At 45.2% G+C, this 25,295-nt stretch overlaps 2 protein-coding genes across 10 annotated transcripts in view; both read left to right on the plus strand.

Moving 5' to 3' along the window:
- ZBED1 (zinc finger BED-type containing 1) overlaps positions 1–12,985 on the plus strand; it is a 54,872-nt gene extending 41,887 nt beyond the window's left edge. For 2 of the 8 annotated variants that reach the window (XM_040534565.1, XM_040534588.1), the window contains exon 2: positions 8,316–12,985. In XM_040534565.1, the coding sequence (XP_040390499.1) occupies positions 8,367–10,454 (2,088 nt within the window). In that variant the 5' untranslated portion in view covers positions 8,316–8,366 and the 3' untranslated portion in view covers positions 10,455–12,985. Of the gene's footprint in view, positions 1–850; positions 1,015–1,299; positions 3,001–6,254; positions 8,213–8,315 lie in introns of those variants that run through there. The other 6 variants (XM_040534552.1, XM_040534574.1, XM_040534534.1 and 3 more) reach the window with 6 other exon arrangements.
- DHRSX (dehydrogenase/reductase X-linked) overlaps positions 885–25,295 on the plus strand; it is a 168,161-nt gene continuing 143,750 nt past the window's right edge. The window contains exons 1-2 of one of the 2 annotated variants that reach the window (XM_040534598.1): positions 886–1,014; positions 1,295–1,321. In XM_040534598.1, coding sequence (XP_040390532.1) covers positions 912–1,014; positions 1,295–1,321 — 130 coding nt within the window. In that variant the 5' untranslated portion in view covers positions 886–911. Of the gene's footprint in view, positions 1,015–1,294; positions 1,322–25,295 lie in introns of both variants that reach the window. The other variant, XM_040534609.1, reaches the window with a different exon arrangement.

Below are 25,295 nucleotides of genomic sequence, written 5' to 3' on the forward strand. Positions count from 1 at the left end.
TTTATTATTTATGCTTGCATAATCCAGCGTGTTAATAAAAAGAGAAGAAATTCAGAGATACATAACATTAAATGCTTGTTTTTGTCCCGGAGCAACTACAGAGTCTGCTTTGACTTTATGCATATATTTCTGAGAGCAGACAGAAAGCCAGTTCTGTTGAGCGATCTGATCTGACGCAGAAGAAGTCGTATTGCTGTGTGTTTTTCTAGAAAGTGAGGTGGTTTTTTTTTTGTTTGTTTTAAGGGGAGGAAGAGATGACACTTGAAAGCACCCCCAAAACTTTGCGTGGCTCCTCATAGACGAAGCGTTACTTACGGGTTGAAATCGAGCACAGGGGTAAAAGCGTCCTCTCGCGGGACTCTGTTGACAGTTTTAGCTCGGTGCCAGGGCTGAAGAACATCTATGTTAGTGGAACAACACAGCCAAAATCCCCCCTGAGCGCTGCCCGTCCCTCAGCCACACCTGCAGTCGGTCAGAAAGACCATCAGGGCGGGCTCCCCGCTGCGTCAAGCCCTCTCCGCCTTTACCACAGGGCCGAGGGGCTGACATTGGTGCAGGGTTTGGGCTTTGGGGTTCGGTCTCCGGGCTGCACCCCACCTCCGCAGCGGACCCGTCCCTTCCCTTCCCTTCCCTCCCTCCCTTCCCTTCCCTTCCCCCGCCGCACATGCCCAGAAGGGCGGGAGCCGCGGCGCGGCCGTGACAGCGGCGCCTCCCTCCCTCCCGTCCCTCCGTCCCTCCTTCCCTTCCCTTCTCCCTTCCCTCCTTCCCTCCCTCCTCCCCTGCCCTTCCGCTGGGTGGGTGCCGCCGGAGCCGCCGCCGGAGCCGCCCCCGGCCCGCCGCCGGAGCCCCGCCGCGCCACGCAGCCGGCCGGGCGCCTTCCCCTGGTCTCCGCGGGGCGGGAGGAGGCAGCCATGTCGCTATTGTCTGCGCTGCTGCCCCTGCTCGCCGTCTACCGCGCCGGCATCGCCGCCATCCTGCGGCAGCTGGGCCGCCGCCGCTGCCCCCCGCCCGCAGGTGAGCACCGCGCCCGGATACCGCGGCGGCGCCCCGAGCGCGGAGCGGGGTAGACCTGGCCGCCGCCGCCTCCCCTCCGAGCCCCAGCGGGGCCGCCGCGACCTTGGGGGCGCTGGGGCCGCCGTGCCCCGCCGGGCTCCTCCCCGCCGCCGGCCGCCCCCCGGCCGCGGGGTGTGGCGGGGGCCGGGCCGCAGCCGGAGGGCCCCGCTGCGGCTTCGCTACGTTTATTATTATTACTATTATTTCATTTTTTTTTTTCCTTCCGGCCGCTTTGCCTCAGAGCGGGGACTGCCGGGTCCGGCCCCAGGTAAGGCGCTGTGAGGGCGGGTGGCGGTGGGGGGCTGCCCCTGCCCGGCCCCTCGCCCTGCAGCCCTGGCTGTCAGGAGCCTTCTCCCGGGGACTGGGGGTTAGTTATGGCTGAGGAGCTGCGCTTTCGCTTTTTTATCTCTTTTTTTTTTTTTTAATTTTTGGTTCGCAGCATGCTTAGTAATAACTCTTCTTTTTTTTTATTTTTTTTTTTTTTTATTTTTTTCTGTCCTGTAACATTGACAAAGGAAGCTTTGAGTTTGCCAGGAAGCGAAGACCTGAATTTCCTCTTCCCTCACGTTGCTCTAGAAGGGGTTAGCGCGCTTCTGGTCTTAACAAACTTACAGTGAGCCGCACGTCCGTACGGACCCGTGCGGCGTCCTCAGACCTCAGCCTAAAACTCCATAAAGTCAGTGAGTGCCTCTAACTTCCTCCGCTTAGCAGCCAGGGAGCCTCTGTGGAGCTGCTGGTAGCTTTAACAAGAGGAACGGTGGAGGAAAAGGGAGCTGGCGTGTTGTCTGAGCAGGCAGGTGAGGCAGACAGGAGATGTTTGCAGCGAGTGTCCGGAGCAGTGGGACGAGCGAGCTGCGCAGTGAGCGTGTTTGTGTGCGTTGTGTCGCACGTGGCCTCGTGGGTAGCGCTTCCTCTCATTTTCTTCACTCCTGGCAGCTCTGCAGGAGGCTGGGATTCTCCTTTCTCTTTCTCAAAATGCAGAGATAAAAAAGGGAAACAAGCAGAAGAACCCTAACGACAGAAAGGCAGATGTGCGTACAGTTTGAAGTCATCTGAGCATTTTTCTAGCATTAGTTTCTCTTGGCAGAGTAAAACTGGGTATTGTGCCTCGGGTGCGTAACACTTTCCAAATCTTTTTCGAACCAAGGAGAAACAGCGTGATGAAAATGTGACCCGAGCGTTTTGGTGCTGTTATGTTCTTGACTATATTAAAAAAAATGTTGAATTTGGAAATGCCAGATTAAGGCAGCAAACATACCACCAGGGAAACGTCAGCTGGCCCGAGTAGGACTGGGACAGATTTGACAGAACTGGAAAGCTTTCCTTCAGTCCTGACTCAGGGTGGTTACTTCCAAGGACAAGTAGTTTCCTCCTTGTACAGTTGTTTGTGCACAGTTCCCTCTTGGCAGTTGCCTGCTGCCTTGCTTTGACTCGGTTTGTCTAGCCAGGGCTTCAAAAATGAGCCAGCTTGTCAACAGGAATGTTTTCACCTAGATTAGCTGTGTTTTCATGCAGTAATTTCAAAATCGGGACTGCAGCGTGACAAAAAGCGAAAGTGTTTATTGCAATATGCTTAATTAAAGCTTGGATCAGTTAACTCTGCTTACTGTAAGAAGTCGCCAAGTAACTTTTCAAGGCAGGAGTCCCAAAAGCATTGAAGTGCCAGTGTTTTGGGCTGCCCGTGTTTCTCCAAGGGGCTGTCCTTAGCTCTCAGAAACGCCCGCTTGCTGGCAGCAGTAGCTGCCAGAGGATCTTCCAGGGGAGAGAGGCAAAGGAAGAAGGGCTGGGAAGTGCTGGTGGTGCAGGGAGCCGCGTCTCCCGTCCTGACTCCTTGGCCTCGATTCCCCTGTCCCAGTGCCCCGGTCGTGCTGCAGCACCGGAGCAGCCCCGTTGCAGAGGTGGCACAGCGGAGGGATGGCTGGGAGCTCATCCTCGGGCTCTGTGCTGGTGAGTGAAGGCAGCGACGAGGTCTGGTGTAAACCCAGCCCTTCTGTCTCCGAGGCGTGTGGTTAGTTTTCCAAGAAGAGCTTGCTTTCTAGTGCTTACCAGAGAGATTTTCAGGATTTCAATTCAGAGTAAACCAAACTAGGTCTTTTTCTCTTTACCTAAACTTAGTCAAAGTTGTGTGCCCTTGGCACATACACTTTAGCCTGTCTTTTTGAAAGTGAGCATCTTTTCTGCCACATCTTACTGGGCTTCTTCTCGTTTTTATAGATGGGATTTGAGACAGCTTTTTTTTTTGGGAGAGGGAAAAGTTTGAGCTCTGGAGTCTAGATTCAGTGCAAAAAGTTAATAATTGCTTTGAGTTGTGAACTGAAAAGATCCAACTCTTCACTCTGAAAGCGTAGCCACCACCAGCCACTGCCCCCGATCAGATCAGGAAACTTTATCTGAAGTTCTGATCTTGGAGCACAGGGAAGGCGAATCCAAAGCTGGGAGGATAAGCGGGGCACAATCAGCGATTGTATCACTAAGAAAAAGCAGTGTGCAGAAGTAAAGGGGAAGAGGCTATTTATGCTCCGAACAATTTTCCAAGCACGAATCACATATGCGGCGTACCTGCAGGTGGCTGGTGTAAGCTGGGTTAGCTAGTGCCATGGCGAGACCCTCTGCTGACCCGTATCGGCAGGGGCAGGCGACTCGCGTAGCCCAGAACAAAAGCAGTCTCATAGGTTACCGGGTGTGCCTGCTCACGGCAAGCACGTGGCCTCCAGTTCCTCTTCATGGGACAGGTTCGCACTGTTCTGTTCAAATTGGGTGCATCGACCTGAGACAGGAGAGGCGACACGTCTTGTCCTCAGAGCCAAAATAATCAGGCGACACAACGGAGCAGTGAGCCTCGACATACGATGAGTACAGGGTTTGAGAGACTGCCCCGTGTAGTCCTTCGGTGGCTGGACCGACCAGGCTGCCCAGCACGGGAGGCATCCTGATACCACAGTGGGGAAACGTGAGGCTTTGGCTGTTAGTCTCTTTGGGGGGAGAGAGCTAACCATCCGGAGCTTCAGCTGTTGCTTAATGCTTTGCTTTCCCTCTTTGATATCTGATTATGCTCTTTGCTTATTGCTGGCAAAAACTAGTCTTTTATTTCTACAATAAATCACTGCAAGTCTGGTATTGCCTCACGTATCATTTTGTTGTTTGGTATCCATAGAACCCTTGTTGTATAACAAGTGTTCAGTGGACTAAACAACTCATAGTTTCACTAGAAATTACTGTTCCGATGTTCCTTGCAATGCTTCAATTTGATTAAAAAAAAAAAAAGTCCTGTTTGTATAAAGATCTCAATATAATCAGCTTTTAAAAATGAAAACTCTAATGAGTGAATTGCCAGAAGATGAACTAACTTTAATTGTGACACCAGGCTATTAACTCTGGAAACGCGGTCACTGAAAGTCATCTTACTGATGGATTACAAACAGTTTTCATGTACTAATAACTCCTTTTGGAAGTTTAAAAGCTTCTCAAGGAACTTATTTGGCGTTTTCCTCCTGCCTTTTGTCTTCTGTATATGTGGTTTGATTGAAATTTGGTAGGGGAGGACTACATGCTGAGCATTTTGCAGTTTGGAAGTCGTAGTCGTTAAGTTTGGTATTTGTGATGTGTAGAAAACCGGCTTTGACGAAGGCGGCAGTGAGTGGAAGTCCAGAAGACCTTAAAGCTGATTGATAGCCTTCTTAAAAGTGATTGAAATATCATATACATGTATTTTAATTTGCCCCAATTTCTAGTTAATCAGTATCATAATTTGCACCATGTCTATTTATAATTGATTGTGAAATATTAATTTGAGAACATGCATCTCTTAATTTTAATTCCTGCGCTGAAGGCTTCTACTTTATATGCCTAAAGCATAAGAACAGACTAAACACTTCCTGCTCACAGGCGTACCAACTCCAGGTTTTAAAACATCCAGTTCCAGAGGTGGGCAAAGAAACCATCAGGCAGGAAAGATTGATGGTAGGCAAAAATTAACTTGCACCTAGTATTTAATCCCTCTCCCCACGCAGGCCCATCAGAGAGCTGTTGAGGTAGTTCTGAAAGTTAGGAAAGACAACTTTTATGGTTACCTCTGTGCCGAATGAGGCAAGGGTTCTGCCAAAGCGATACGGTGTAATTACAGCCTGTGTCACTGCTGCGTGTGCACAAGGGGGCAGAGCGAAGGTGGCTGCGCACCTGGCGTGTCCCAACATCCAAATCCCTGCTTTCACAACCCAGCGCCCGCTTTGGACGTCGTTTCTCTGCCAGTGAGGAAACCGAGCTCCGTCTGCCGCCAGCACAGCGCCCGTGCCCTCCGTCGTGGGGCCGAGCCTTTGGCCTCTGGCCCTGCCGACCTCAGGAGGATGAGAGCGGTCTGGAGCTGAAGAGCAGGGCTGCGGGAAGCAGCCTGGCCTGCCCCGGAGCATGCCAGGAAACCTGGCCTTCCTCCTCCTCTTCCTCCTCCTGATGCCAGCCCCAACGCCAGCAGATGTTGAAGGACTGTCCCCAGGCCAGCAGCGCTGGAAAGCCCCGACCCCAGAGCATGGCGGTGGTTTTGGCCTGGCTGCACGTGTGGGAGGAAGAGGAGAAGGAGGGCAGCAGCTCCTCCGAATCCATGCTCTGCCGCGGCGTGGGTGGGAATTCAAGGGAGAAGGTGAAAGCGCTGCCATAGCCTGAAGGCTTTCTGTTTGTGGGGAGGGTTTGCAGCGGACCAAAGCGGTGCTGTTTTGTTACAGGGGAAGGGTAGGTGAGCTGAAGGAGAGGGCCTCTGCCAGCCGCCTGTGCGACACGCACCACTTCCTTCAGAAGGATATGCGAGTGCTCTTATTTATTTATTTTTTTAACCATACTGCCAGCTACACTGCACACCACTTGAGGAGAGGCAGGGATGATTAGTAGTTTACATTAGAGCTATTATGGCAAGTTGGAATTGGTTTACAGCCTTACAACAAAAGCTGCATTACGCTGACATGTCCTTAACCGTGGCAATGCTACTGGGTGCCACTAGTGCCAAGTGCCAGATCTATTTAAAAATGATGGTAAAGCTGTAACATCCATAAGAGTGAAGGGTGGGGAGAGTCTGTAACGCTCCCTTGCTCTGAAATAACTTGTGTTTTATCAGTCTGTGATGAACTTTTTATGGTCCCAGGGGTGTCATACTAATTTTAAATACTAAGGAGGAATCAATTCCATTATTACAGTGCCTTCCTCCTTGCTTTTAGGAACTGCCATGTAATTGCAAAAGAAACTGTAAGATTTAGTGAAATGCCAGGAGCCTTTACGCCTTCTCGAGATGCCGTGTCATGGAGTGAAGTGGAGGACACCGAAAGCAATAAGGACACATACTGATATGACACATCTTGTCGATACGCTGTGATACTGTAGCAGGGCTACATCATTATATGTCATACCACTTTGTCATTCAGAATCACCAGTTTTGGTGAGATTGCATGCATTGGTGCTGTTAACATGCATATTTTTAGAATTATGCAGCATTACTCTGTTGATTCAATAGTTTATCCTGGCAACTTAAAAAGTACTGAATGAATCACAGTAGAGGGCATATGAGTAGTCAACCCCCTCTACTTCCCCCTGGATTAAAAAAGGTTTGCACGCAGAAGTAAATCTTAAGATATCAATAGTGAAAACAAAACAAATAAAATACCTGCCCTGCACCTCCCGTGCTAAGTCTAAACCAACAGCTGTGCTTAAATAAATATATTTAGTCTTGGTAAACCTGTCTTTGGTTTTTCATTCAAGCAATTCATGAAGTGCTGCAAAATACCTTCTGCAGCTCAGAGGGAAAATATCTTTTCTCTGGGATGCTTGTCAACAGAGGAGAAAGTGCTGGCAGAGCTGCACCCATAAATTTTTGGGGGATACTCCCCTACAGCAAGTTTGGAAAAGTCAGATGCTTTCTTCCTCCCCAAGCCAGCTGGTCGTCTTATTGCCCAGGGATTCCTGAGTTTTGGCACAGAGGCAGCTCCCGATGAGCAGAGAAGGGAGCAGTCATGTTGCTTTCGGGCTGGCTGCAGGAATCTTCTTTCAGTTTCTCTTCTGCTGTCTTCCCCCGGGTCTTCACAGAGGAGGTCACGGCAGTGCTGGCTGATGGCTTCCTTCTCCCTCCCGCCCCTGGCGAAGGGCTGCTTGCTGCGGCTGGGCTGGTGCTGGGGGAGAAAGGGAGAAGTGTCGGGGTGCAGTCGTGCTGCCGGGTGGCTTTTGGGTACAGAGGAATAAGCTCTGGCAGGTGGCTGCCTGCGCTGTGTGCAGAGACGCTGTAGGCCTCAAATAGTACTTGCATGTGACTGTTTGCGCAAGAAGTGTTTTCCTGCACAGATATTTAGGTACAGATTGCTAAGCCTTGCCTTCTCACCATCTTCTTCTCTATCGTGTCGCCCCCCATCCCCATGCCAACTTCCTTAGTCTTTTGAGGAAAAGACGGCAAAATTATTTTCCAGCTGATGTGGTTAATAACTTCTTTAGTGCTTTCCTGACTGCCTTTTCCTGTCATTATAATGCAGTGTTATTCCAGGAACCGAGACTGTGAACTAGCACTTCAGGAGGTTGCTTTGGTTTCTGAAAGAGATGGACAGGAAAGGTGTCAGAGGCGTGTTGTTGATCTGCATGCAGGTTCAAATTTTGCTTCCTTTTGTTTCTGTCAGAAAACATCTTTACATTTCAGAGGAGCAGATTAATGCCATAATTTGCATCACAGCTTTCTTTTCTTTCTTTTTTTTTTTTTTTTTCAAAGCAAACCCTGGGACAGTTAGCTCGAGCTAACACAGCTTCTTTCAAAACAAACAAACAATAAAACCTTTGCTCCTTTCAGTATCAGGTTTCATTTGAAATAAACGTTCGTAGTGAAGTTCAGAAACCCTTAGGCAAGAGGATGTTAGTTCAGCCCTAACTATAACTTAGGGGCCTAGGGGACAGGAAAACACCATAGCAAATGGTCTGGCTTGTGTGACAATAATGTGTGAACTGTGTGGCAATTGTTACGCTTCCTCTACTGAAAATTATGTAATTCCAGAAACAAGATTTACTCAGATCTTCTAGCTCAGTTTCACAGCAAAACGTGCTGTATTAAAAAACCTTTTTAATTTTTGACATTTTAATGGGCTTCTTGTAGGTCACACTTCCTGCAAATCTCATCTTTAAATTTGCAAATGTAATTAGTAAGGTAGGTTTCTTGATATATATTCAGAGAAACACTGATTTCACGTAGTTAAGTGTGGTCAAACTTGTGCTTTCTCATCGTATCTTTATCTTACTGCCTTTATCAGGTACTCATTAATGAGTGAAGGATCAAAAGGTGGGACGGTGGCCAAGAAGCAATGGAGAATAAAAGTTTAGAAGGTTCCCCATCAGACCTAAAGTTAGTGGCTCATCCGAGAGCAAAGAGTAAAGTGTGGAAGTACTTTGGTTTTGATACCAATGCAGAAGGATGCATATTACAGTGGAAGAAGATCTACTGCCGTATTTGCATGGCGCAGATCGCCTATTCAGGGAACACGTCCAACCTTTCCTACCACCTCGAGAAAAACCACCCCGACGAATTCTGTGAGTTTGTAAAAAGCAACACCGAGCAGATGAGGGAGGCCTTTGCTACCGCCTTTTCAAAAATCAAGCCAGAATCATCGCAGCAGGTTGTTCAGGACAGTCTCATCATGAAGACCTACCAGAACTACGAAAACAAAAAGCATCAGGAACTGACGTCCGCAGTCATCAGCTTGATCTGTGAGGGCATGTATCCCGCCTCCATCGTCGATGAGCCCACCTTCAAGGCCCTCTTGAGAACAGCTGATCCCAGGTATGAACTTCCTAGCCGGAAGTATTTCTGTACAAAAGCTATTCCTGAAAAATACAACGCCATTAGAGAAATCGTCTTAAAGGAGCTCACTGACGTTCTGTGGTGCGGCATATCCACGGACATGTGGAGGAGCGAAAACCAGAACAGGTCGTACGTAACCGTCGCGGTTCACTTTCTCAGCAGCAGTCCTTCAAACTGCCTGGCAGTTAACTCACGGTGCTTAAAAACGTTTGAAGTACCAGAGGATAATACTGCAGAGACTATCACCCGAGTCCTTTACGAAACGTTCATCGAATGGGGAATCAATACAAAAGTCTTTGGTGCTACGACAGATTACAGTAAAGACATTGTGAAAGCTTGCTCTCTCCTAGATATTCCAGTGCAGATGCCTTGCTTGGGGCACACTTTCAATGCCGGAATACAACAAGCTTTTCAGCTCCCGAAGCTCTGCGGCCTTCTTGCCAGGTGCCGAAAACTGGTGGAGTATTTTCAGCAGTCTACCATGGCCATGTATATGCTGAGCGAGAAGCAGAAGCAGCAGAATATTCTCCACTGCATGCTGGTGAGCGATCGCGTTTCCTGGTGGGGCAGCACGCTCGCCATGTTGCAGCGCCTCAAGGAGCAGCAGTTCGTCATCGCCGCCGTTCTCGTGGAGGACAGCAACAACCACCACCTCATGCTGGAGGCCAGCGAGTGGAACACAATCGAAGGGCTGGTGGAGCTGCTGCAGCCTTTCAAGCAGGTTGCGGAGATGATGTCCGCTTCCAAGTACCCAACGATCAGTATGGTGAAGCCGCTTCTCCACATGCTTCTGAATACCACCCTGAACATCAAAGAGAACGATCTGAAAGAAATCAGCATGGCGAAGGAGGTAATAGCGAAGGAGCTGTCAAGCACCTACCAGCACACCCCGGAAATAGACATGTTCCTCAACGTTGCCACTTTCCTGGATCCTCGCTACAAAAAACTGCCTTTTCTTTCAGCCTTTGAGCGGCAGCAGGTGGAAAACAGAGTGGTGGAAGAAGCAAAAAGCCTGCTGGAGAAAGTCAAAGAGAACACCTTTCGGACTGAAGAAAAGTTCTTTGCGGTTTCGGAAGAGCCCCCAGTGAAAAAAATAATTATCTCCTCCACTCCTCCTCCTACTAGCGTGATCAACAACATGCTTGCAGAGATCTTCTGCCAGACGGGAGGTGTGGAAGACCAAGAGGAATGGCACGCTCAGATTGTTGAGGAGTTGAGCAACTTTAAGTCGCAAAAGGTCCTTGGTTTGAATGAAGACCCGCTAAAGTGGTGGTCTGACAGACTAGCGCTGTTTCCAGTTTTACCAAAGGTTCTCCAAAAATACTGGTGTATTCTGGCCACAAGGGTCTTTCCCGAACGCCTTTTTGGTTCCTCTGCTAACGTTGTCAGTGCAAAGAGAAACCGGTTAGCCCCAGCGCACGTGGACGAGCAGATCTTTTTGTATGAAAACACTCGGAATGGGTCCGAGGCAGAACCGGAGGATGAAGACGAAGGAGAATGGGGTTTGGAACAGGAACAGATTTTTAATTTAAATGACTCGGTAAACGTAAACAACAATTTCTTTAATATCCGAGACAGTGGGTTTGTTTAACAGGACTACTGTGGTACATTTAATAACAAAGAAAAAGGTATTTGTCTTAAGTTACCAAAAATACTTCTGTTTATGCTATGAATGCTGTAAATATTGAACAGTTGTAACAAACTTGATTTAGCTTCCATTGTCTATGTTTTTCCCACTGTCTTAAAACATGAATGAGTTGTGATTAAACAGCACTGAAATGAATGAGGAAATAAATGCTACAAAGACCGTGATTTCTGACTGTGGCCCAGATCTCAGAGAGCACTTAGCCCTGTGCTTCCTTTCCGCTTGCTTCAGTGGGAGAGAAACACATGCTTATGTGCTGTCTGTAATGAAAATATTTTTCCTGAATCAAGACCCTGAGCAAGGGACTTTTTAAGTTCTATGCCTCCAATTATAAATCCCACGTGACTTAGGGCGTTAGCTTTAAATTTTGGATTTTAAAATGTTATTCTTAAATTCCATAAATCAGAGCAGCAAAGACTTTTAGAGTATGTCGATGCTATAGAATGAAAAAAAGATCTTGAGCCTGATTTTCTTTTTCACTACCTCATATCTTAGGCCTGGTCTGTGCTAGAAAAGATCAGCTGGTGTAATTCTGTCAGTTAGGGGACTATGTTACTATTTTCACCGGTGTCGCGCTGGCATAGGCTGTAGTGTGGATGCACCTCCACTGGGGCAATTTATTTGGCTTTCCAGTGCGGTATAAATGGTATAAACGCTTCCGAAATGGTATTGCTGTGTCCACATCAGTCGGGTTTTACCGTGGAGCTGTCGCAGCTAAATGGCAAAGCCCCGTTTTGTCCAGGCGAGCCCTGGCGGTAGCACGCGGGGCGCTGGTGGGCGGCAGCCTACACCCGGGGAGCAGAGCAGCGAAGGCAGGAGGCGTGCCAGGGCCACGGGTCTAACTCTGTGTGCGTGTGTTATAAAGTGCTTAACCTTTTAATTTAAGTGGGCACTTTGCCCAGGGTAGCTAGGAAGTTTTGTTGGTGAGAAAAGCAGAATAAAAAGCTTTAATAATTATGTAAATATATTTAAAAGAGGGCGACCCCTCCGTTTCCCTACATGTATCCGGTGAGTCTTTAGGATATTTTCTTGTTACGTTAGCACTTAAAGACTTTTTTTTTTTTTTTTCCTCCTGTCTCTTTATTTTTGTTTCAGTTTGTAGAGTGGACTTTAGTCTGGTCCAGTCAAATGTTTGAGTACTGTTTCCGATTAGTTGTTGTGTATTGCAATTGTTTCCTTTGTGTCTCTAGGCCTAAAGTTTTCAGCCCTTTTGAGAACTTGGTAAAAAAAAAAAAAAAAAAAGAAAAAAGGAAAAAAATCCAACAACCAAAACCCCACATTTTTTAGGAAATACTGCAGGTCATAAATACGATGCTAGTTCACACGTGGCACAGAGTGGGGTGGCAGCCAGCGTTTCTTTGTGCAGCGTGGAGGAGGAATCTTGTGTCTGCCCAGTGACAGTCGAGGGTTGATGTTTTTTTGTGGCAGGCATCTCGCCCCCCACTCAAAATCTCCCAGCTTGAGTTGTTCTGGGAGGGTCACTCTCACCCACTCAGATGCCAGCCCTTCCCATCTGTCCATAAAGGAGTCAAAAAATTAAGTGAGGCAAATTCTGGAGCTCTCTGCCCAGCTGCGAAGAGCGGACTCCGACCCGCTCTCTGGCGGTGGTCTCGATGACCATGCTGCTAGAAACATGCGAGGTGTCTAGGGATGGGAAAGGCCACGGCTGATATAGCATGTTTGTGTAAGCATGGCCTTTCTGGAGAGAGGCCAGTGGAAGACTGGTCATAACCATTACCGGGGAAGAAGTCTTGATTTTGTTGTCCCTGTAGCATCCACAGACTTGTAGAGAGGGCCTGGCCAGAAGGAACGTGTGAAAACGGGAATGGTGCTGGAACTGAATATGCTACCATACCGCTTGTTTATGTGCTGGTCTGGTAGTTTTTGCAGGTGTCAGACCTCCATGCGTGGCAGGAAGGGGTGTGTGGATGCGCTGCAGAGGCGTCTGCGATTGCCCAAGATGCAGCGCGAAGGCTGTCCACGAGGCCCGCAAAGTCGAGTCGAGGAAGGGAGCAAGGTGCAGAAATGGTTTTAAGGCCCTGTGAGTGCCCGCCGTGCCCATTTTCACCACCATCTGCTGCCAGGGAGCTGCAGGACGCCAGTGTGAGGCACGTGCATCGCCCTCGATGCCAGGGGCTGCAGGACGAGCCTGGGGCAGCGCTTCATCCCCCTGGGGCAGAAGGCACGCAGCGAGGCTTATGGCTTGGCTCACTCCTCGCCCAGCTGTGCTGAGAGCAGTGCGATGCACTGTTCTCTCTCTCCTAGTTTCCCTTAGTTATAGATATTTTTTTGGTATCCAAAATAAAGGTGTAGTTGGTTCAATTGAGAAGTCTTGGCATTCTCTTAAAAATAAAAAAAGGGGGGTAGGGGAAAAACAAAGCCATTGTTAGTTCTACCCGTTGTTTGTGAGATTTTTATTTAATGTTCTAAGCTTGGAATATTGTTAAATAAACCAGAAAAATAAGTTAGTTACTAGAGTATTTGTCTCATGTGTGTTCGTATCTGCAGCACTTTATGACTTTGAACTCTTCCGCAACGAGGGGAGGTTATATTCTAAGGTTTTGAAGCTATGCATTTATTTTTCTTTTGATCCTGTAAGTTATTAAAAAAAAAAAAAAAAAAAGCTGTATAAATCTTTTGGATTAAAAAAATATGACGATGAAAAACGTAAGAAGTTTAGACAGTTTCTCTTGCTTAAATATGTGTGGTGTTTTTCATTTAACAGTATACTTTTCTGTTGGTTGGTTGGGTGGAGAAACCAAGTTGCAGAGCTATTTTAAATATTGCTACAACGTGAGTTAAGTTGTTATTGCCAAGGGTGGGCCCAGAATGCATTTCCAAATTATGCTATTAAGTCAGATTTATGTTCATGTTTCTTGACAGCTAATTTGAATCCACAGTCTGATGTTTCCATTTCTCTCTGGTACAGCTGAGGCATCTTTTTGGAGGGGCAATAGATAAACTTCAACTTTTGAGTACTCTCATGCTGGAAAAGTGACTTTTTCAATATGACTTCAAAATGCATACTTTAAGTCAAAAGAAGAGAAAATACCTGTTGCCACAGCTACATGTTCCCAATTCAAGGTCACAACTCGAGGGGTTAGCTGCGGGTTCTTGTGACCAACAACGTCACTAGAAGGAGTTTTCTTGAATGACCGGTCTTGAGAGGCATTTCACCTTTGTACCACCAGGATTTATGACGAAGCCAAAAGGAACACACAGAACCAAACTGAGGCTGAAAAGGTGAATTTTTCCAGCAAATTGTATTAGAGTTTCCTTAGTTTAAATTAAGTAAGGACATAAAATTTTGGATTATTTGCAGAAAGGGCACATTAATTTAAGTTTCTGTTGCAGCAACGTATCAAGGATCTTGCTGAAATTAGGGCTCCGTCTTGCCAAGGCTCCTTAATAAAACATTTCCTGCCCCCAAATGGATATCTTAAAGAACCTTTCAGAGCAGTGGAACTGGAGATGCCTGCAATCGTCTTCCCGTTTTGCAGTACGTTCACGTTCATTTCACCCAGTGAAGAAGAGCTTGACTGCAGGAGGCGGTGTTGCTGCCCCCATCCCCACAACCCGCTGCCACCAACAGGACAGAAACAAGAAGAAACACAACACTTGTAGCACACAATTTTCTATCATTTTTAATGCTCCAGGAATCTGATGGTGCTGGCCTGCCTCTTTTAAAGTTGGAAGTTTTCCTTTAGTTAATATCAGCGTGGTCCAATTAGCTGGACAGGAGCATTTGCATGCAGGCAGGAATATGAAAAGCAAAAGAAACCGATGCTGGTTGGCTGGTTGCAATACTCTATAGGACTCCTGACAGCGTAGGAGTTAGATGTAGGTCTGCATGGCTTTGTCCTTTCCATGGCAAAGCTGAAAAAGAAGGCGCTGGCTGAGGACATCATTTTGGAAGGAGAGGACACATGGATTTTAACGTAACAAGTCGCGGATTTTACATATTCCATGACAGTTGGGTAAAGCATGATTTATACAGGAAAACGCATTTTCATCTCTGCACACCTTACTCGTGTCTGTGGTCTCCATTTCTGTATGTGCCTCTTGGAGGAAAGTCTCCTCCTGAATAGCGGTGACCTGGCTCTGTGGGCACAGCGCTGTGTGGCACAGGCTGTCTTTCTTGGTATCCTGGGAAGACTCTTGTGCTTTGGCTCCTGAGGGGGTTAGGTTTTGTGGCTGTTCCTTTTTTGTTCTTGTTTTTGTTTTTGCAGGCCAAGACTGACTGGTCTGTGTGGCCATACTTCCTCCAAACTACTGTTCGTCTGCTATATTCAAGATGTGTTTGTGTTTTTAGGAGATGTAGGGAAATTACAGACACTGTTTTTACTCTTTTAATAAAATTACCATTTGGTGGTGTAGATAGAAGTTAACGATACAGTGCAATTTTATGTCTGCCTTAAAAGCACATCAGTAGAGCCCTTCTGAACTTCATAGTTTTGAAACTGGAATTTCAAGACATCCCTGCAGTTGCTGTGTAATTTTCCATACAAAGCATTTCCTTTAGGTTGAACAATAAAGATCGATTAAATAGATTTGTACTGTTTCTACAGTCATTCTCAGTGCCGCTGGAGTTGGGTTAAAATGCTACAAAGGAATTAAGTTTACCATGAAAAGACAAAGCACTGTCTTTCAGCTTAGCTTGTATTTTAAAAACTTCTTCACTGATAAAATTTGATTTGGATCTTTTAAAAAATATAAAGGCTGTTGCAGAAACCGCTTTCAAACGAGATGTCCTCAGACTCTGAAATGTTAATATTACAAATTTGGAGCGTTTATATTGACATTTCCGTGCAGGGTGCTATTGATTTACCTTGCTGCTGGAAGAAAAGGTTACTGCTCAAAAGAGCGACGCTTCCATCTGCCATGCTTTGAAGAGGTAATCAGACGTAGCTCTGGTATTTTGTTCAGAGAAGTTGGAGAGGCGATTGCCTGCTGCACGTGGATGCTGCTTTCCGTGCCTTACAGCTGGTACTTATTTCCAATGACTTCAACCCCCCACTGTATCTTTTTTATGCTCCTCTGCCTCTGTTCCAGATGCATAAAGGAGGCGCGCAGAGGCGTGCGGCCAGTGGCGGATGTATTTCATTTCGACTTCGAACACATGCTGCTTTAGCAGCCTGTTCTTGTACAGTAATTCACTTACGTTGGTATGGAGTAAAGCTGCAGTTCCTCATTGATAGATATTTTTTGGATAACATTTGGAGTGGTTTTACTGTTTAGACATTGTAGCCGGAGGCAGACTGTCAGAAGCAGGTCTGGGTATTTTTAAGGACACCAGAGGCAGGAGAAGATAATTTTATTTGAAAATAAAATAAGTAAGAAATGTTGCCTTTATTAACACTCTTAGGTAGAACACTAATTAAAATGCACCCATAGATGTTTGTGATAGTATTATAGTTTATCTAGCTACATCTGTAGAGAATGAACATCCTTGGCTTACTGAGTGCACTGAAAGTCTTTCTGTATGTGTCCATAGCAGCATGTGCACAATGTCATGTTGAACTGTGATTCCCTAAGCAATGCAGAATAAGTTTTTTCTTTTTTTAAAGTAGTTTCTTTTATTGCATATGATTTTCTGAATATGTCATTTCCCGCAAATACTTGCAGTCATGACTGAGAAATTCATCTTTTGTTTCTCTGATGGATGGTGCTTTGCTTTTAAATTTTACACGTTTTGTATCCTGGTGTTTTGCTCTGCTTTTATGGACACCATGACTGAAAGGGTTTAAATCTGTTTTCATTGGTGTGCTTTTTTCTCATGAGTCATCAGTGAGGTTATAGTGATAGGATCTTAGAGTCCTAACAAGTATGGTGTCAGGCCAGTGTCAGGAAATCTCATGCCAGAAACATCCAGCCCCACGTCAGAAATGCTGTGTTCCAAACAAAATCTTTATTTTCTCAAATATAGTTTTCTGATGTGTGTGTGAGATAGAGTGAAAAATAAAGTGCTTTTACAGACAATGCCCTGTTCTGTTTTATGGGTGCCAGGCGAGTTTGCTCTGAGTTGGTGTGATGGGCACACTGTGTGGTTTAGCCCCAGACTTGTGTTTCCTGAGCACACAGCAGAACTTAGATGAACAGAAAGAACCTAATCACAACTGAGTCTAAAAAACTCAATTGCTGCATTAATGAGAACAAATAGGAAGTGGGTCCATCTTGCTTCTCTGTTCAAGCTGAGAGAAACAAAGAGGGTAGTAGGAAAAATAATGTAACAGCAATCTGAAGTTCCTACGGTTTTTATAATCTAGCGTGGCACATGTGAGGTTTTCAAGGACAAACCTGTAATTTTGAGAAGTAAAGCAGTTCTCTTTCATTGACCTACATGTCAGAGCCGTAGCGTTACTCCACACATGACAGTTGCTCTCTTTTATTACACTTTTCCTCATGAGAGCTTGTAAGGAAACTGTCTTTACTCGTTCTGTGTTTCTGTTTACATAGGCCCTCTGAAATCACGACATTAAAAAATATGAAATCACTAATCTGCTCGTAATCTGCCACTTCAGACTGCATGAAACAAATGCTTTGCACGCTTCTCGGTGTTTTCATGCTGCTGGCCATGAGCTCTGCCATCACCGAGCACTGCTCTCTGCAATGGCAAGAGAGTGTTTTCAGGAAGAAGATGGGGGGAGCAAGGGAAGAACAATTTCTTGTTGTAATCAGTTGTTTAGGACCTGAAAGCCCAGGGTGAAATGGCTGTTTCCAAGTGATACTTTGCACAACTTCCCTGGTTGACCAAAGAGACGTATTCCCAGGCATCACACCAGAGACCTCACTGCTGGTGATACATCTGGGAGGCCTTACGGGAGTGAGCACTATAGTGAGAATGAGCTAATCTTGGGATGAGTCGATAACTTGTGCTGAGCCTGTTGTGTGCAATATATATATTTTCTTGCCTCTATTTTCAGTCCTGTTTTATTTCATATGCAGTGAGCATGTACGTTAGTGCTAGGGTTTGCTGTGCAATGCTTATATACAAAATACAGGAGTAGAAAAATATTATCTGCATACTTTTAAGACATGGTAAAAGTAGGTGGAAGTTCACACGCGTTATATGTGGTTTTCCAACTGTTTTGCATGAACAGTAGGATGAGGATGGTACTGAGCTTACCCTGTTACGTAGCGTTATGGGGGGAAGAATGGCATTGCTGCTGGGAGAGTTCTGCATGCCTGGCCTGAGGTATGAGGTGGGAAACAGCGACCTTGTGCGTGTGGTGCCTCAAAGTGTGGAGCAATCCTCAGGTGAATTTAAGGTGCTTGGATTGTCTGGGTCTTTGGTAGCCTTCCAAACAAAACCACCACCTTTTTCATGCCCTGCGCTTCCCACCCCACCTCCCCTTCATTACTTCAGCTGATGTTCGGCTGATGGTAAGATTGCAGAGTTCTTCCTGGAGAGGGAAATTCACGGCGAGGAGGAGAAACTATTTGTCAGTTGTTAAGAGTATTGCATACACTCTTTGTGCCTTTTTTGGCAAAGTATATTAGAGTTGATGGAAGATAATTTCTTTGTATTTATTTTTTTTACCCAGAGGCAGGATCTGAAGTAGCTTGTAGTACTTGTAGACTGGTGAATTCTTCCTCCAGTGACTGGTTCAGCTCAGTCTGCAACTTTCGGTCTGTTGGCTATGCTTCTTCAGGCTGTTTAGGAGATTTGCTACGCTCTGTAGAGGGGATACAGATTCTTCCGTCATGTTTTTGCTGTGTTTTTGTGTTGCTGGGGCTGCTTTCTGGTCTGCACTTGCTTGAAGGAAGGAGATGGGTCAGGGCGTTTCCCGTGATGCTATTCCTGCCTTCGGCTGGTGAACCGTTCTCAGAAGAGGATCGAGCAGATAACAGCACTGCTGGGTGATCAGTTTGCAAGCTCCAAGGCTACAAATGATTCATTCTTTCATATTCATTCTGAGGCTAAGATCAAGATGTTGCACAATGTGGCCTAAAAACTATACTTCCAACCCTTGGCATTTCAGAAAACGTAGCTCCTGGAGTTAGGTGTGCAAATATAGATTTAGGGATTTAATCCTTAAAGCAATCCGTTTTGTATGGTCTGCCTTCTGAACCACTTGAAATACTTGCATCCCAGGTGTAACTCTCTTTAAATATCTTTTAAGTAATGGTAGTTCGATGTAGGTTTTGTATGCAGTGCTTTTTTAGATACAAAACCCAAATGGAAGTGGGAGATCTTTAAGGTCCCTTCCAACCCAAACGATTCTGTGATTCTAAGGCATATAGGGCAAAATCTAACATTATGGGGGGAAGGTTGGGTGTCTGTGAAGCTTAGCAGCTGAAGCACAGTGAGATTTCAGAGCTAGGCAATGCATCACGTTTGTACTAGTAGGGCATTTTGGTGTAAAGAGCAGATGGTATCTTGTAAAGGACAGTAAAGTGCTAAGCTGCTCCTTTCCTCTGTGTAAAATTCCCTGTTGCAGCATCACTTCTTCCTGTTTCCTTTCTGATTACATACTTCTTTTTTCCTCCTCCATCTTTTCCTTATGGTGCTATTTAATATTTCTCATTTAGAGTTAGTTGACTATGGTTCTCTGGGCTTCAGTCAGGATTTCTAGGTCTCCCCCATCCTCTTTGTTCTTGTGTAAGTCTTATGTGACCATTGATTTCATGTCAGCCCTATGCCATTGCACGTGATACTTCACCCCAAGCATTAGCCAGTTGGGTAGTTGGAAACTTGGGCAGTAAGTTGGTGTCTCTGCTTCTGGGGGGCTGTTTGGAGTAAGATCTGCTCAAGAAGGAAAGGGAAGGGTTGTTCTCCAGCTTCCATCCAGTGCACACCATCTGGAGACACCAGAGCTTGTGGAAGCACAGCTGGGGACCACGGAGGCTTGCTGCGGGGTCAGCAGTGTGAGTGGGGGTCTGCGGTCACACAAGGGCCTCGTTTGGACTCCAGCAAGAGTCTGCCCGCTTGGGAGAAGTTGCACAATCAGAAATCTTAGTTGGCGTAGACGTGAGCGCTGAAGCAGCCCAGTAAAGTTTTGCAAGGCCGGAAGAGAGAAGGAAATGGCTGCAAACCCACGGTGCTATTCTTAGAGATCCTTCTGTAGTCAAACCGTAACATGGCAGCTTATTTACAGCATTCAGATGCTGTCCCCCTCCCTGGAAAGGAAGGGAATGGGTAAGTCCTTTACCTGGGCTCGGGCACCCAGGGCTGGAGAAATACTGAAGTTATGTGGGCACTGACGTGAAATTCTTGGTTCAGATCGGTTTTGATGTAGCTTTTAACACACCGAATAAATAGGGCCTTATGGAATATTTTGATATCTTTGTTATTAGGATTATGGCTTTTTTCCTTGTCTTGCAGACAGAACAGGATTCAAGATGTGGGCAGTTATGGAGTAAAAATGTAATAATTACACGTACGTATCCCCCTTCCCCCCTGCCATTTTTGGAAACTGGTGTTCTCAGTTTCAAGCTTTCCATCCTTGCAGTTTCTAAATTACAGATACAGTTACTGACACTGATTTTTGGTTTGTGGCTTTATCATAGTGTTTGAAATCAAATCTACCGACGTGGTGCAACAGAGCAAGGTTTAAATGGGGTTATCAACAGCAAGAAAAAATATTTGAAAGCTACCGTTCCTGAAACAAATAATCAGGAAAAAAAAAAAGTAAAATAATAGTGTTTGCATTCCCTTCATTGTATTTGTGCTCTGCTAGGAGAAGTTTGATGCCTCACAGAAAATTGTTTGAGCAAGAAAACTACAAATCCCTTCCCACCCAAAATGCACCCAGGGTTGTGTGCTGCTGAGCACAGAGGGTGGCTCTGGTGTGATTCTGCTTTTTGTGGTGTTACTATTTTCTGGTAGAGTATGCTTTCTGAGACATGGAAGTTTCACTGTCTGAGGGAATGTCTAAACATGATTGTTAATGTTGCTCAATACTTTAAATGAGCCTGAAGAGAAAAAAAAAAGGAAACTTGGACCTAAAAAAATGCACTGAACTTGTGTCTAAAAGAGGATGTTGAGGGAACAGACAAACATTTTTTTTTTAATTATTATTTTTGATGCATTGGTACCGTGGTGATATAACTATAACCCCCAAACTATATGAGGAAATAGCTTACCTCCTATAACGTCTGCACTGACGTCTCTTCAGTGAGGGCGTGTTAGCTTTGAGGGTGTGATACAGCTGAGTCCCACCGGATTAAAACAAAACTCGGTCACCTCCTGACCTCGGATCTCCAGCCTGTGTTTCTCACTCACACCAACCAGGGATTAAAGTTAATGAGCCTTATGAGTGTTCAATGAGTTCGGGATTAAGTTTTTAATCTACTACGGTGTTTCTAAATGGAGTGCTCTGGGCAGTGGTTTGATTGCCACCTATAGCTGCCCAGGCGTGGTGTGCTGCAGCAAAAGGTGATGGATGCTTCATGCTGGGAATTTTTACTGAAGCAGTGGATATTAGGGCTTGTACACTGAGTACTTTAGAAAGCCAAATGCTCTCTGCCCTAAACAGATTATTTTTAAAACAAAACCAGATCGTTCCGTATAACAGTATTTTAACAATCATGTCAACTGTTCCTGGCTAAGGAAATTATTAATCAGTTGGAGTCAAAACCTGGTTCTTTGAAAAAAGTTCAGTGGTATTATTGCAAATGGCTTATAAAGGATGTAATGGTCTACATATTACACAGAATGAAAGTGACTTTCTAAGTATAAATATAACATTACTGGCACTGTACTTTTTGCAAGCCAGGACTGACAGAGTGAAGAGATGAGTTTGTAATTTTTTTAGTGAACGTATCACAGTTTGAATGCCTTCAGAGCAGTAAGTCGTAGATTTTTGGTAACTGGATATGACTTGAAGAACTGAAAATTGAACACTTGTGCTATGAAATATATCTCACAGCAGATATAAAAGTGCTTTTTGGACGTCTTTTTCCAAAGTAACATTTTGTTGATGAATAAAGTCATCCAGTGTGAATACAGATGTCATCTAATCTTCTGCCTGTTAGAGTACTTTCGTGCTAATTAATGTCAGCACCTACGTGCCAGTCTTACTTGTGCATTCATAACTGGATTCACTGTATTACACGGCATGTGATTTTAATGTTAAATAGTCTGCTTAAAATTATCAGGAAAAAGGTCAAGAAATGCAAAATCTGTGTTATCTCGATGATGTTGTACTTCCTAATTATATGACACAGATATTTAAAGAGCAACTAACCCAACTCAGAAGCCAGTTTAAAAAGTTGTGTATACTGTCATTGGTAACATAACATGAGCATCTTGTAGCAGCTACAGAGTTCTTTGTACTCATTTTTAGACACATAATTTTATTCCTTCTGTATTTTTTCATGGGCTCTTTTTGTCAGCGTCTTTTTTTTTTTTTTCTTATATATATTTTTTTCATTATATGAAGTCATCCAGCACTGCAGGGAGGGAGAAAAGGAATATTTTTGGATACAGACAAGTGAGCGTAAAACAATGAAATAGGCGGGCAACATTTTAGCATGGATTTTAGCTTGAGCGTGCCCATTAGAGTTATCCTACAGTGACATACATTCTTGTCTATGCACTAATTTAATGACTTCTATTGGGATTTTTACTGTTAAATGTAATATATACCCATCTCTTCCACCTCCATTTGCTAATTGAAACCAGTCACAAAATATTCCAGTGACGTACAATTCTTGAAAAGCATGATTTTTTCCAGTCTTCTAATCCAATTTTGTCTTTTTCTTCTTTAAAAAAAGTGTATATATTTATGTATACATATGTACGTATATATATGTACACACACATATATACACATAGTTCTGATACAGTGATAAATGGCTGTCTGCAGTGTATCTGCAGAAGTAATCTGCTGCTTGCAAATGAATTGGGGTCTGTGTTGAAGTTGGGCTGCAGTGTCTTCCTCTGGACGCTGTGGTGGAGGAGATGCTGAGATCTCCTCCTGTCTGCTCCTGGTGAGGCTGGAGAAGGGCCCTCACCCTCTGGAGAAGTGTCATTGCCATCAAAGGAGGGTAGGTGGTGTGTCTGGAGAGCTGTTCTGCGCATCCTCTTCGTATTACCTGTGATAATGTCTGGCTCTGTTTAGCTGTAATCACCTTGGCTTTATCCGAATGCAGATCTTCTCTGGGCTGAACACACATGGATCCTGCTCTGCTTTGCACAGGGTCGACCCCCGGGTGCTACCATGCCTGACAAAGCACCCCTGGTGTAGGCGCTCCGTGTATTAGCAGGACAGCACTTGCAGAAGATGAGCCTGTCAGTAAAACACTGTTTCTCTGTCTCCCCCGGCAAAAACGGGAATACCAGAAGCAGTGCCCAGAGCACAGGTGGCCACGAAGTGCTGCAGGAGGCAGGCACGTTAGCCAGACCTGTGGCAGGCCTGTGGGTGCTGGTGGCACTGACCAGAACAAAGCTGTGGTAACACTCAGCGCTGCCCCGTTTCCTGCGCGGAAAATATCAAAAGATATGCTTGTGGAAGGGTCCTGGTCGCTGCTGCTCCAGCTTGTGGAGGAGGGAGGGCCTCGCTTTGCTCTCACGGCGGATGGCTGCTTGCCTTTCGCCCTCTGTGTGACTGCAGGGAAGCCCCTCTGGAAGGCCGAGCGGCCGCGGGCCGCCTGCTGTGACGGGGGATATAAGGCTAGCATCTCAAGCCACCGCTGTGTCTGGGGACACGAGCATTCCTGCTCAGCGTTAGGCCTGTGTTTGAAATGCAGGCATCCTGTGTTCGTGGAAAAAGCCCTAGAGAGAGAAATATTGGAAACAGCAGAGAGCTGCCGAACAAGCCAGTGCAAGCTCCTAGTCTTTTGTTCTTCCAGATAATTTTTTTTCCCTGACGTTTAAAGTCTTAAATTGCTTTATGCTTCTCAAAAAAAAACAAAAAACAAACAAACAAAAAAAAGCCTTATTCAAATGATTTTAATTGTTGAGCATCAAACAGAAGTTAGATGCAGGTGTACCTTTTTGCTCTTTAATTTGAGGGTAGCACCAGTGCAGGAGACAGCGGCTGCAGCTCGTCTGTCCTTTGAGGGGTGGCTCCGCTAGATCAGCCAGCTGTCAGCCTTGCGTGATGAAGGGGCTGCGAGACCTGTCAGAATAAGCAAAGTATCGTTTCCTCATAAAACGAAAAAGAAAAAGGAATCTCTCCCTGGAAGGCTGTGTCACGCCCAGAATATTTAACACAAAGCAAGAGATGGCAGGACTGTTTGGTTTGGGGTGGATCCATGCCTTGGTTGAAATGGAAAGATCGGGTACTTCTATGGTGAGATGACAGCCGGGCTAGGCAGAGCATAGGGTCCTGGAAACAGGGGCTGGAAGGTTTTTGTCCACAAGGTCACGTATCTCTGTAAGAAATGCACTTTTCCCTTAAAATTTGGGAAAGCTATTTATAGGAGGTAATTAAGTGAAGGGTTAAAAATAGGATGTTGTGTCATGCTCCCGGAGCATTATCAATAATGGGACTCATTTTGTGAACGGTTGCATTTCTTTGGAGCAGCATGTGATACTCTCTAATTGCAAAATTAATAGCAGGTAATGATACTATAGAATGATGGCTTCTTATACTAAGGCATACTTCAAGAGCTTTTAATCTGTGTGGTAACTCAGTGTATTAAAAATCTTTGACAATTTTGATGAAGAGCAATTATAGAGCATACACCGTAGCTGCTTTTTGAAGTTAACTAATTCCCTGAGTCCTGTAGATCTGCATTAGATTAATGGTCTATAAAAATTTCATTTGAAAATAAGTTTTTCACGGAGGAATAAAAATGTCTAATTTCTTATGAAATCTTTCACAACAACTAGCTCTCTCTACTGCAAAGCAGGTACCTTCCTTGTAAAAACTTTGGTACATATTTCATGAGGAATAAGAAGGAAAATGAATGAATATGCATGAGCATGAGGTCACTTCAGCATGCATCAAGAAAGAGGACAAGAGTCTGAAAGGAAATGACTCTTTTCCTAGAAAAAGACTATTGTGAGAGAATTAGGGAGTTATACATGGTAGAGGTGAGACCTTTCTGTCTTTGGACTTCTGTACTCCATTTGAAACTCCTGACCTGCTCATGTTATCAAAGAAGAGAAAAATGAATAAAATTCCATCTTTGGAAAACAAGTGTTACAGTTGTCTTGAAGACAAAATATATGCATGTCACTTGTACCTTCTCATTCCAAGTTAGAACTGCTTTTTAAGCAGTTTTGTATGAAGAAAACTGCCCCATCCAGAGGTTCAGGGGGCTTCAATTAAACTCCCATCTAAAAGAATAGTTCTCTTTTAAAAAACAAAACAAAACATGCAAAGGTATCTATTCCATCACTGACTAGTGCTTCTGGAGGCAGGGTGGTGGCCCTGGGAGGGCTGAGCAACGCACAGCCATGGCCAGGAGCCCTGCTGTCCTCAGGGCCACCATTTTGTGTGCGTATGTGGAGGGCCGAGGGGATGTCCAAATGGGGATGTGAACAAATACATTATCCAGGAGTTGGTTTAAAGAGCGTGGAAACAATGCTCAGGAAGGTGCGGCTGAGAGGGAGGGGAAGGGATGTCAAGGCTATTTTTCATTTTTTTTCATTAACCTACTAGCATCTGAGCATCATCTTGCATTAATGTTGGTATTGCAATGGCTCCTGATTGTTAGTCACTTCTGAAGATTTTAATAATATGGAAATGTGCTTTTTAACATCTTGTATTTTAATTAATTGAGGGTATCTCAGGGTAGCTTTAAATACCAATTGGTTCATGTCCTGTGCTTCCTATTAACTAGATTTTTCCCAATATTCTCTAATCACTTTGTACCTCTCTTCCTGATTCTAAT

Source organism: Cygnus olor, chromosome 1 (assembly GCF_009769625.2).
Source record: "Cygnus olor isolate bCygOlo1 chromosome 1, bCygOlo1.pri.v2, whole genome shotgun sequence".
NCBI lineage: Eukaryota > Metazoa > Chordata > Aves > Anseriformes > Anatidae > Cygnus > Cygnus olor.